The 13358-nt window shown below is 36.2% G+C and overlaps 1 protein-coding gene across 1 annotated transcript; it reads right to left on the bottom strand.

Annotated features, from left to right (window-relative positions):
* Nucleotides 1-816: 816 nt before the first annotated feature.
* Nucleotides 817-1831, bottom strand: LOC132373728 (olfactory receptor 8S1-like). Its single transcript, XM_059937351.1, is given in 2 exon segments — nt 817-1509; nt 1511-1831. Coding segments are annotated over 2 exon segments (1014 nt in total).
* Nucleotides 1832-13358: the final 11527 nt, after the last annotated feature.

Genomic DNA, 13358 nt, shown 5'->3' on the forward strand with positions numbered 1-13358 from the left:
GCTGGAGAAGTTTCCCTGCTTTTAAGGATTCATGTGATTAGATTGAGCCCACCTGGATAATCTATACTACTCGACTCCTTTTAAGGTCTATAACCTTATTCATCTGCCCAGCCCCTTTTGTCACATAACATATTCACAAGTTCCAGGGATTAGGAGATCATCTTCAGGGGGCCATCCTGTCTATCCCAGGAACTTAGCGCACTTTTTGACATGACTTAAGAAATGTAACAAATTAGCTATTATTACCATATCTATTAAAAATATGACCTCAGAAAGGACAATTGCCAGGGGAACAGGGTTTCATGGTCTCTTTAGGCACTACAGTCAGATTGACTTTATTCTGAATGATGGGTTTTTTGTTGCTGTTGTTGTTGTTTCTTCCTGCTTAATATTTGAATCTCCTAGAGAAGGATTCTAAATAACCTCACTTGGGTCTTCGTTTCACACCTTGCCTCAATGCACTGTCGGGAGAAAGGGTAGAATGGTTAGTCTATCGTGGGTTATAGGATCACCTCACTTTATGGACGTGTAAATTTGAGAAAATCAGTCTTCCTATGGACTTGAAGTGTAATTATATGAAGAAGCACGAAGAAGTAATAAGCAACAATAGCAATAGATGTCCACATAATATGAATAATAAATCAACATTTTAACAAAATGATCCCTTGAAAAAGAGGTTTATCTGATTCATTTCTCCTTTTCCAAATAAGACTGAACCCGAATCATCCTAAGATAAGAGTTTTCTGTCCTTTTCAGAAGTATTTCCAAGGAAATAAATGCCACTATGTTCCCTGTAACATCTGGCAGCATGGACAATCAAGAAACTCTCCTTAAAGTCCATTGTTTGATCATGTAGCACAATAGTTCAGCTCCTCTTTCATTATCATTTTGTGTATACTGCAAGAGAGAATGAAAATATTTTCTAAACATTCTTCCCATAGCTGCCTTCACCTCTTTGTTCTGTAGGCTATAGATGAGGGGATTCAGCATGGGAGTAATCACACTGTACTGCAAGGAGAAAATCATCTCCAGAGTGGAGCCTGAGGTTGGCAAGAAATAGCTGAGGAAACCTGAGCCATAGAACAAAATAATAGTAGTGACGTGAGAAGAGCAGGTAGAGAAGGCCTTGCTTCTGCCTGAGGTGGAGCTGATGCTTAGGATAGTGCAGACAATGCGGGCATAGGAAGAAACAATCATAATGAAAGTTCCAAAGAGATGCAAGACAGAAGAGCAGAGCAGGAGTGTGAAACTGGTGGAGGTATCAAAGCAAGAAAGATGGAAGAAAGACAGCTTGCAGCTGAAGTGGGGAATAGTTTGGTCCTCACAATAGTCTAAATTGACAGCCAGGAGGATATTGATGAGAGCATCAACAAAGGCCAGGCCCCAGGAGCCCCACATCAGCCCAATACAGAGCTGGTTGTTCATCACCTGGCCACAGAGCAGAGGGGAGCTTATGGCTACATAGCGGTCATAGGCCATCACAGCCAGCAGACGTGCCTCAGTGCCCCCCGGTGGCAAACACAAAGAAGGCCTGAGCCAGGCAGCTCTCTACAAAGATGGTTTTACTTTCAGAAAGTAGATTTTCCAGCATCTTGGGGACTGTGACGGATGAGTGGCAAAGGTCCAGAAAGGAGAGTCGTCTCAAAAAGAAGTACATGGGTGTGTGGAGGTGAAAATCAGCCCTAATCATCAGCAGCATTAAGAAATTTCCCATCAGAGTGAGGAGGTAAATCAGAAGGAACAGCACAAAGAGTACAGCCTGAGTGTGGGGGTCAATAGATAGTCCAAGGAGAATGAACTCACTGACAGCACTGTAGTTTTTCATTGCCATATAGAGAAGTGTTCTCTCTGGAAAACAAAAAAAAGAAGATCCATTAAAAGTCCTTTAATGCCTCTCAGTTACCCCAGCACCTAGATCTTATTCTGCATAAATGTTTTTTCATTACTGTCTCACAATCCACATTCAGATATTTAAAAGCTCACTTCCTGGTCATCATCGTACCATTGATGTTTTAAATCAACTATGTTATTATTTTTTATTATAATCTGTTTTTGAGCTAGAGTATTTTTATGTGGTTCAGAGTGATACATTTGAAAAGGAAAGTTTGCTGATATTAGAGAAATATGGAGAAAAAAATTTCAGGAGTGAATTACTTGAGAAATAGAGCATTAAATCTAGATGAAAAGGACTTAGGTAGGAGCAGAGGCACTTTGTCTATTCTATGTCTAGGAGGGAAGGTCAAGAGTGCAAGAAGTTAAGGGAATTTGCATTTGATTGCTTCCATTTGTTTTCAATAAAGTGTAAATGAATTCACTGGTTATGCATGTGTATGTCTGTGAGCATGCCCACATGCACACAAGAAATTATAAAGGCATGATAATGATAAAATTAAATGTTCAGTCATGGGAATGGAGGCCAAGGTGAAGTGTAAGAAACCATTAGGGGGTAGGAGGACAATATGACATGAAGGAATTTAGAGACTGGATGTGGAATTAGATTGCTTTGGAGTTTTCTTGTTCTAAATTTCTCTCATTTTATTTAGTGGCATCATGTTGTCATTTAATTTTAAAATACAGTAATACAATAATAATAAATTTTTAAAAACTGGTAGCCTAGATTATCATGCCCAGTGATATTTTAGGTGGGTTTTTGTAGGCAATGCTATGATTACAATGAGTCATAAGAAGCTGTTCCCAGTAATAGAACAATGCTCTGGGTAGATACACCATGCTCACCCTAAAACCAATATACCCAATAATATATGTAGTCACCGCACCTGTCTTAGCCATTCTGGCAGGTTTTAAGGTCCCACATGGTCATCTAAACTCTATCCTCACACTTTAAGACTTGTGTATATATTCCCACACTATCCTGATATTCTAGACCTCACCTGAGTCTCAATATAACTATTCAATACTCTGGCCTCAATATAGAGGCCCATCCTGGCCTTTGATGTTCTAATTCAACACTAGTTCATTTAGTTCATCACTGAAGACTCAGAAAGCTATCCTTTTGTCCATTCATTGACTAAATAGCTGAGTTTCCAAGCCCAGGTGAGGAATAAAACCCAATTACCTGAATTCTCAGTGGTACACTGGTTTGTAGCACTTTCAGATCCAGTAAGTGATAAAACTGTTTAGCTTGTGAAGTCAACATTGAGAATACCACTGTAAGGAAGAAATAGAAAATCATATTGAAAGTTAACATTTATGGTGGATTCAATACTAATAATGTAAAGTGATAAACTGTGGACAATATCTGGACATTTATTTACAGTAATTTGGCATCACGATAAAGGAGATACTTTCTTAATTTCTTCCTCTTTCACTCTTGTGTATAGCAACATTGTTCATGGGGGCTCCCAGGGCTCATCCTGAGATCACCTCAGAACAGAGCAACTTGGAAGGGAACTCAAGTAAGGGTTCACAGTAGCCAGGGATGAGGCTTGTTTTTGTATGATTTCAGAGCCAACACACACTGGCAAATCCTACCAAATATTTAATGAAGAATTAATACCAATCCTTCTTAAATGCTTCCAAATAATAGAAGAGGGAACACTTTCAAATTCATTTTATGAGTCCAGCATTACCCTGATTCCAAAGCCAAACAGAGGCACCACAAGAAAAGAAAATTATAGGCCAAGATCCCTGATGAACATAGATGTAAATATCCTCAACAAAATATTAGCAAATTGAATTCAACAGTACACTAAAAGGATTATTCACCATGGTCAAGTGGATTTATTCCTAGGATGCATGGATGGCTCAACACACACAAATCAATTAATCTGATACACCATATTAACAGAATGAAGGATGAAAACCACATGATAATTTCAATGGATGCAGAAAAAGCATTTGACAAAATTCAACATCATTTATGATAAAAATTCTCAACAAAGTATTGAGGGAACATACCTCAACATAATAAAGACCATATATGACAAACCCACAGCTAACATCACACTCAGTGGTGAAAAACTGAAAACTATCCCTCTAAGATCAGAACAAGACAAGGATGCCCACTCTTGCCAATCTTACTCAATATAGTATTAGAAGTCCTAGCCAGAGCAGTTAGGCAAGAAAAAGAAATAAAAGGCATCCAAATTGGAAAGGAAGGATTTAAATTGTCTCTATTGTTATATAATCAATGTTATACATAGAAAACCCTAAGCACAACAAAAAACTGTTAGAATTAATAAATGAATTCAGTAAAGTTGTAGGATATGAAATCAATATAGAAAAACATTATATTTCTATACAGTAACAACTAATTAGCTGAAAAAGAAATTAAGAAAACAATCCCATTTACAATAGCACCAAAAAGAATAAAATACCTAGGAATAAATTTAACCAAGCAGATTAAAGATCTTTATGGTAAAACTCTGACTTTGATGAAGGAAACTTAAGAAAACACACATAAATGGAAAGATATTCTGTCTTCACGGATTGGAAGAAATAATATTTTTTAAATGTCCATGCTAACCAAAGTGATCTACAGAGTCAACACAATCCCTTTCAAAATACCAATGGCATTTTTCACAGAAACAGAACAAACAATTCTAAAATCCATATGGAACCACAGAAATACTCTAAATAGCTGAAGCAATTTTGAGCAAGAAGAAAGCTGGATGCATCACACACCCCCATTTCAAAATTTATTACAAAGTTAGAATAATAAAAACAATAAGGTACTGGCAGAAAAAACAAATGTATACACCAATAGGACAGAATAGAGAGCCCAGAAATAAACTCATGCATCCAAAGTCAATCTCCAGCAAGAGTGCCAAGAGTATGCAATGGAGAAAGGACAGTCTCTTCAATATGTGGTATTGGTAAAACTGTATATCCACATGAAAAACAATGAAATTGGATCCTTATCTTACACCTTACACAAAAATTAACTCAAAATGCGTTAAAAGTTTAAATGTAAGACCTGAAACTATAATACTAGTAGAAGAAAACACTGGGGAAAGCTTCTTATTATTGGTCTTGTCAATGCTTTCTTGAATATGACATCAAAGGCACAGGAAATAACAACAAAAATAGACTAAGTGAGACTATATCAAACTAAAAAGCTCTGCACAGCAAAGGAAACAATCAACAAAATGAAAAGGCAACCTAAGGAACGGGAGAAAATATTTGCAAACCATAGATCTGTTAAAGTGTTGATATCCAACATATATAGGGAACTCTTACAACTCATTAGCAAGTCATTATCATCATTATCATCTGATTAAAAAATGGACAAAGGCTCTGAATTGACATTTTTCTAAAGAAGACATACAAATGGCCAATAGGTACATGAAAAGGTGTTCAACATCACTACTCATCAGTGAAATACAAATCTAAATCACAAGGACATATCACCTCATACCAGTTAGGACGGCTATTATCAAAAAGCAATAAGTAATTGTTGGTGAAGATGTGGAGAAAAGGGGAAACCTGGCATGCTGTTGGTAGGAATGTAAATTGGTAGTCACTTAGGAAAATAGTATGGAAGTTCCTCAAAATATTAAAAATACAACTACCACATAATCCAGCAATCATTTGGGTATATTTCCAAAGGAACTGAAATCTAGATCTTGAAGAGATATCTGTACAGATATCTGTACTTCCGCACTGCAATATTATTCACAGTAGCCAAGACATGGTAACAATCTAAGTGTCAATCAACAGATTAATGGATAAAGAAAATGCTATAAATACATAAAATATTATTCAGCCTTAAAAAAAGGAAATCCTGCCATTTGCAACAACATGGATGAACCTGGAGGAATATATACTAAGTGAAATAAGCCAGGCAAAGAAGGAAAAATACTACATGATACCACTTACATGAGGAATCTAAAATAGCCAAACTCATAAATGCAGAGAGTAGAATGGGGTTGTCAGAGTCTGGGAGGAAGGGGTAAGAGGGAGGTATTAGTCAAAGAATACGAAGTTAATTATACAACATTAGTAAGTTCTAGAGATCTCCTGTACAGCATAGTGACTACAGTTAATAATGTTGTATTGTATACTTAAAAACTGGTTAAGAGGTTAGATCTTAAGTGTTATTATCACAAACAAAAGATTGCAATAATAATAAAGAGGGTGGAGGAAAGTTTTGGTGGTGATGGATATGTTTATGCATTGATTGTTTTGATGGTTTCACAGATGTCCACTCATCTTCAAATTCATCAAGTAATATAAATGAAATATGTATAGCTTTTTCTTTGTCAATCACATCTCAATAAAGTGCTTTTAAAATTATTTTAAAATTTCCATTTTTACTGTGGCAGAAATATCACCATTATTGATTTATTTCTTCAAAATCTATTACAAAATTTAAAATAAACAGCTTTGGGAACATAACATAATAGGTTTGTTTCTAGATATTAACAGCCATTATGTGGAGAAAATTAGTTGGCTCCTGCCTAAAGAAAAATTCCCTGAGAAGAGTTCGTTTCAGAATTAGACAAACAAAGGGTACCAAGCATAATATATAATCCATGTGTTGCTCAGAATGTAATAGTGAAAAACATGAATGAATGAATGAATGACACTGCTTTTGGAAGACAAGCCAATCTATGTAACCAAGACACAGGTTTTTAAAGGGTCTGTATTAGCTTGAAGTCCCTTACTTTATGAGGGGCACTTGGCATTATGGGGAAAGTATAAAGTGAGAGGTGCCAAAGACAACCATCACCTATTTTTTTAAATGTGTCCTGATTTTGCTTTATGTGCTGCTCCTTGCTCAGTTAGATACCTCATATGCTCTGTGGTGGGATAAGGGAAGTGCTTTGTTAGGTTTTATTTTGCAAAGCTTTACTAAACAAACCTGGAAATCCATAGTATTACTACATAAGTTAGACTGTAGTAAAAATTACCTAGGATTTATATACAAATCATAATGATTTCCATTGTGCAATCAATTGACAAGATTTTGAACAGTTCTCCACATGAGAACGAGCTGTATACGTCACACAGAAACTGAGATTACCTTATGGAGTTTCCAGTTCCAGCTCTCCAGGAAGAGCAATAAATGACACAAAATTGACAAACCTTGAGATGCAATGAGCAAGAAAAAAAAACTCAACAAAATCAGATATTAAAGTGGAGACATTCCTAACATATTACGGAAAGTTAAAAAATTGTAAGACAACACTATGAAAAACTGTATACCAACAAACTAGATAGTTTGCATAAAATAGAGAATTGCCTGAAAGCACACAAAATACCAAAACTTACTCAAAAAGAAAGAGAAAAACTGAACAGACCTATAACAAGCAAAAAGATTATATCAGTATTCAAAAGTCTCACCTAAAAAAATTCCAGGACCAGATGGCTTCACTGGTGAGTTTTACAAAATGTTTAAAAAAGAATTAATACTAATCTTTCTCAAACGCTTCAAAAAAAAGGGTGGGGGGGGGGAAGAACACTTCCTAACTCATTCTGTGAGAGCACCATCACCCTGATACTAAAGCCAGACAAAGACATCACAGGAAAGAAAACTTTCAACACCCTCATGATTAAAAAAACACCAAATACTCAACTATCTAGGAATAGAAGGAAACTACCTCAACATAATAAAGCCCATATATGAAAAGCCTACAGCTAACATCATACATAAGGTTGAAAGGCAGAAAATTTTCCTTCTAAGATCAAGAAGAATACAAGGACACCAGCTTTCATCACATCTGTTCAACATAGTACTGGAATTAAGTAAATATTTTCGACTTTTGAATAAATTTTCCTCTATTAGCGACTGAAGTCACTGACGCTAGTCTTTCATGTGTATTAATAAACATGTTTCTTCATTTAAAATGTTATGACAATTTTCCCTATCACAACAGAGGTGAATAGTGCTCTCTGCTTTAAAACAAAAGTTTCACACTGCCTGAGTAGATGCTCATTTTGATTAAACACTTTCTTTCCAAAGATGAGGCTGCCTCCCCTAACCAGGTTCACTGACCTGAAGAAGGAGCCTGTGATTGCCCTTGTCATCCCAGTGTGTTTTGCAACACTGTTGTGTGAGATAAGGGTTTACAAGCGTGTCAGATGCAAATTGGATGGAGTCAATGATTTTTTTAACTAGTTTAATCATCATAATGTTCACACCAAAGGTGTCTAAAGACAGTTCATGTGAATACGGAAAATAAAGATGCCTGGTGAAATATATCTCACTACACACCTCCTTAGATAATTTCCAAATGGAGAATCCCTCCTAAGTGGACAATAAGAAAATACTACCCATCCTGCCTACTTTAAAGTCCACCAGACCCCAGGGTTTACACCTAAAGCTTCAACCCTAAAGTTACAAACGTTATACATGTGGGAATGCCCTAGGATGCATACAAACCTCAGTTCTTCGAGGTAATGCGTTTCAAATTTGGCTTCAGATTGTGACCTCAGGTATAGTGCTCTCCTGAGCTTCTGCTGCTCTGTCAGCCCAATTACTGGCTTCCCTTCTGCTACATTATATCTGAACCTCGCTTGCTTCACTGATATTCTTTGTCTAGTACATAAAATCACAAAGGCAGCTAAACAAAGAGAAGCCTCTGTGACTGAGGTTAGGATGACATAAAAGAAATCTCTCTTGAGCTCCTTTCAGAATCTTAATGTTTCTCACTGCATTTAATGAGTGAAAGTGGCAGTACCAAGACAGATTTCAGATGATGTGTCCTCAAACTTCTCCATCTGAAATGGTCTACTTTCTTTCCACCATTTTGATTTGCAAAAAATTAATGTCTGTGCTTTCTGTAGTTAGGCTATAAAAAAGTTGGTTTCACGTGCATAGAGATCCCAGGACAAAAAATGACTTATATTATGGTAAGACCAAAACCAAAAGATGACTTTTGTGCCAGAAAAAGTCAGACCTCCATGATTTCTCTAAAAGTTCCCCTCATTCCCATGTGGGGCTACTAAGTCCTGGTTATATCTTCTCTTTAGCCTTCCATGCCTGTCTCTTTCAGTCAACTCCTTTTACCTTTAGTTCTCACATTACTTGTGCTAGAAACTGAGTTCTGGACCCTTATGGCTTTATGGATTTTATCTATTGTGAGACTCTTTTCTTCAGCTGCTCTTATACTCTACTAATAAATCCTTTTTATGCTCTCTAAAACGTGTTGAGTGTACACTAACTATAACTCTGCATTGATCTGGGAAGCTGAGACCAAAACTTAAGAGGTTCCTAGTCTAGGGAGGAGTGGGTAGAATAACATCAGAGTAGAAAGGTAGTGAGATTCAGTGACCTAGAGTCCTCCTCCTCTTCTAGACCCTAAATGCATGAGCTGAAAATAGTTTATTTTTCAGCTATTATTAACTATGCTGTCAACTCTGGTCAACAAAATTATTGGTAGTAAAAGAGAAGGGGGAAGAGCACATTCAGACAAATTTCTAAGGCAGGTGTTAAGGTATATGGAGTTTGTTTTCCACATACACAAGACCACAAGTATTGTGACCATTCTCTCCATTTCTGATGTTCCTGGGATATCCAGAGTTTTTAATATTCTTCTGACCTCTATTAGTTACTTAGACCATTTCTGCCTTGAAATAAATGTGACCAAAATTCAAGTCTGAAAAAAAAAAAGACTTATCTTTAATTAATTTACCTATCCAGTCATTTATGCAATTAACTAATATTTTCTGTGTGATTAGAGATAGATAGAATAGATAAACTGTGAGATATTTCTTTGTGGATTGTCCTCAGTTATCTGCCTCCATGGAAATTACATAAGATCATTGTATCTAAAGGAGCTAATTTATAATATCATTAAATATGCTTTGTCCTCAGAATTGATTTAGTTTAAACTTTGGGCAGATAGTAATTTAAGTGGAATGGTTCCACAGTAGTATAAATTTACATATAAATCATAGGATGAAAGGTGATGATTATTTAGGATATTCTTACAATGATCCAGAAAATGCCATCTCTCACTCTACTTCTCTTTCAGATGATGTCTGACAGACATAAACAAGTTAGCAAAAAGTGACCTGTTTGACAAGTGCTGAAACACAGCTATCCAAGTTAACTGAAAAATTTCACACTTTAATAAGAGGATCTCACTGGGTCCCACTTTCTTTTCACCTGTTTTTCTCTATGTAAGCACCCAAGTCTCCCCTCTCTTCTCCTTTTATTGAATTTAGAAATAGGCATTTGACTTCAACATGTATTGAAGCAACAGTATTTCCTCTTGCAAGGTAAGCGAGCAGAATTTGGAATTAGTGTTGCCTGTCATTGCAAGATAGAAGTGAAGCCTTCTCTTCACTTGGTCCCACAGTCAGAGGATCTGTGCTGCAGGCCAGGATTAGAGGATTATAGAATCTCACAACTTGGGCTTCCACCTGCCTTGCTGATTGTGCAGGCACTTAGCATGGGAAAGAGGTTTTCAAATGTTGAATCTCTAGCTCACAGCTTCTTCAACATCCTTTGGATATGCTAGAGTTTACTCAGGCTGAGTGCTCAGGAACAAAAATGGGATAATATCCAGGTCTACACTGAAGGTTAAACATGGAAAAACTGGAGCAAATATCTAGCCCAGAACAGACAGTAAATTCCAAATGCAGAGAAAATTCTTTGCTACTGAAGAATACAAATAAACTATTTTATTTCAACAGAATTTTACAAACTTACATGTAAGAGAAAATGACTTTTTAATAACTGAATTTGGGTTCTGTTTTTCCCCCTTCCCCCACCACTTCCCAGTCTCCCTCAAGCTTGCTTATTTCTGAAACTGAAATTCAAGCTGGGGACATTTCATCAGAAAAGTTACACATGATATGTCTTATTTGCTTCATCATTTCATTCTCTCTATATTCAACAAATAATGATATGACCCATTATGAGTCTCTTATTCTCCCATGAACTCAGGATTTTAAATAGAATAAATGGTTAACAACACTGTATTATACATTTGAATGTTGCTAGAAGAGTAGATCTTCAATGTTTTTACTACAAAATTTATAAAGGTAATTGTGTGTGGTGATGGAGGTTTTAACTAACCCTATTGTGGTAATCCTTTCATTATATATACATGTATCAAATAATCACATTGTACAACTTAAACTTATGCAATATTTTACGTTAATTATGTCTCAATAAATCTGAGGAAAAATTTTAAAAATTAAAAATAAATAAATAGAATAAATGATTGGTTACCAACCTATACTCCAGGAACAGGGAACTTGATTGGACAAAAAAAGACTTACTATTCACCTCCTACTAAAAGACAGAGCCAGGTAGATATCCAAAGACGGCACAGAAATGTTTAACAGAGTAGGAGGTGAAATAGACAGAGTGGAGAGTAGCAGCTGTGTGTGTAAAAAATGGGTGTCGGTCAGTCAGGGTGTAAAAAGCCAGATTTTGTAGCTCCACAGACCTGGGATAGATGTAAAATTTATGAACTAATTTACTATCTCAAAACCAGCATGTTACTATAACACTTTCACCTTCAATTTCCTTGTTATAAAATTTGGGATAATGCAGCTCTCAACAGTTTGTTAGAATCTTCAAATAGAGAAACGCTAAGTATTTTAATAATACCTACAACATAATTGACAACAAAGAAATTATGAGTATCATTATTTTCCATAATCTGGGCAGGCCTGGAAGGAAGTAATCAAGATAGGTGTAATGGAGGAGGTAAAAACTAAGGTGAAGTTTGAAGAATAAGTAGTTTGGGGTCAGAATTTGAGGGCTAAAAATTTCAGAAGAGTTTCAGCTGAAGGCAAGGCACAGAAAAGGAGACTAATGAAAGCTTCAGTATAATTGTGGCCTGAAACAATCCGTGCCCTGATGCTGCATCCTAGGTGTACATTGGAACCACCCAGGGAATTTTTAAACTATCCAACACCATGACCCAAACAAGACCAAATGAAACAGGATATCTGCACATGTAGATGTTATTACTAAGATTGGTTGATCCTTTACACCAACCAGAGAACTTTATCTTTATAAAGTTCTGGAGGAGCAGTAGAAACAGCACTATAGTTTAATAGAATAAGTTGTGGATATAGGGTCGTGCAGAGTGGATACAAATCCTGGCTGTTCAAATTGGAGATTTGAACACATTTTAGAAGGGTCTATTATCCAGAATAAATAAAAACTCTTACAACTCAACGACAAAAAGACCAAAAAAAAAATCTAGTTTTTTAAATGGATAAAAGAACTTGAACAGATATTCCTCTAAAGAAGATATACAGGGCTTCCCTGGTGGCGCAGTGGTTGAGAATCTGCCTGCCAATGCAGGGGACACGGGTTCGAGCCCTGGTCTGGGAAGATCCCACATGCCGCAGAGCAACTAGGCCCGTGAGCCACAACTACTGAGCCTGCGCGTCTGGAGCCTGTGCTCCGCAACAAGAGAGGCCGCGATAGTGAGAGGCCCGTGCACCGCGATGAAGAGTGGCCCCCGCTTGCCGCAACTACAGAAAGCCCTCACAGAAACGAAGACCCAACGCAGCCAAAAATAAATAAACTAATAAATTAATAAATTAAAAAAAATACAAAAAGTACAAAACTTAAATTAAAAAAAAAAAAAAGAAGATATACAAATGACCTATAAGGACATGAAAAGACACTGAATATCATTAATCATTAGGATAATGCAAATGAAAACCCCGATAAGATTACACTTCATACTTGGTAGGATGACTAATTTTTAAAAAGGACAAAATAACTACTGTTTGTGACGATGTGGAGAAGACAGAACCATCATACATTGTTGGTGGGAAGGTAAAATGTCACAGTAGCTGTAGAAAACAATTTGCCATTTCCTCTAAGAATTAAACACAAAATTACCATATGACCCAGCAGATCCACTCCTTTGTTATACTCAAAAGAATTTAAAACAGGTACCTAAATAAATACTTGTACATGAATATTTATATCAACACTAGTCACAGGGACAAAAGGTAGGAACAACCCAAATGTCCATCAACAGCTGAATGGATAAATAAATTTGGTATTCCATAAAATGGAATAATATTCAGCCATGAAAAGAATATGAAGTACTGATACATACTACAGTGTAAATGAAACTCAAAAACATTATGCCAATAAAAGAAGACAGACACAAAAGGCAACATACTGTATGATTCCATTTATATGAAATATCCAGAATCAGTAAATCTAGAGAAAGAAAGCCTGTGACCATGAGGGAGAGGAAAATGGAGAGTTACTACTTAATGTGTACAGGTGTTATTTTTTATTTTTTTGCAGTGATGAGAATGTTATCAGATACATGATTTGCAAATAATTTTCACATTCTGCACATTGTCTTTTTATTTTAGTGACATTGTCATCTGATGTACAAAAGTTTCTTATTTTAGTGATACTGTCATTTGAGGTACAAAAGTCTCTTATTTTATTTATTTTT

This window comes from Balaenoptera ricei, chromosome 10 (genome assembly GCF_028023285.1).
Source record: "Balaenoptera ricei isolate mBalRic1 chromosome 10, mBalRic1.hap2, whole genome shotgun sequence".
Lineage (NCBI taxonomy): Eukaryota > Metazoa > Chordata > Mammalia > Artiodactyla > Balaenopteridae > Balaenoptera > Balaenoptera ricei.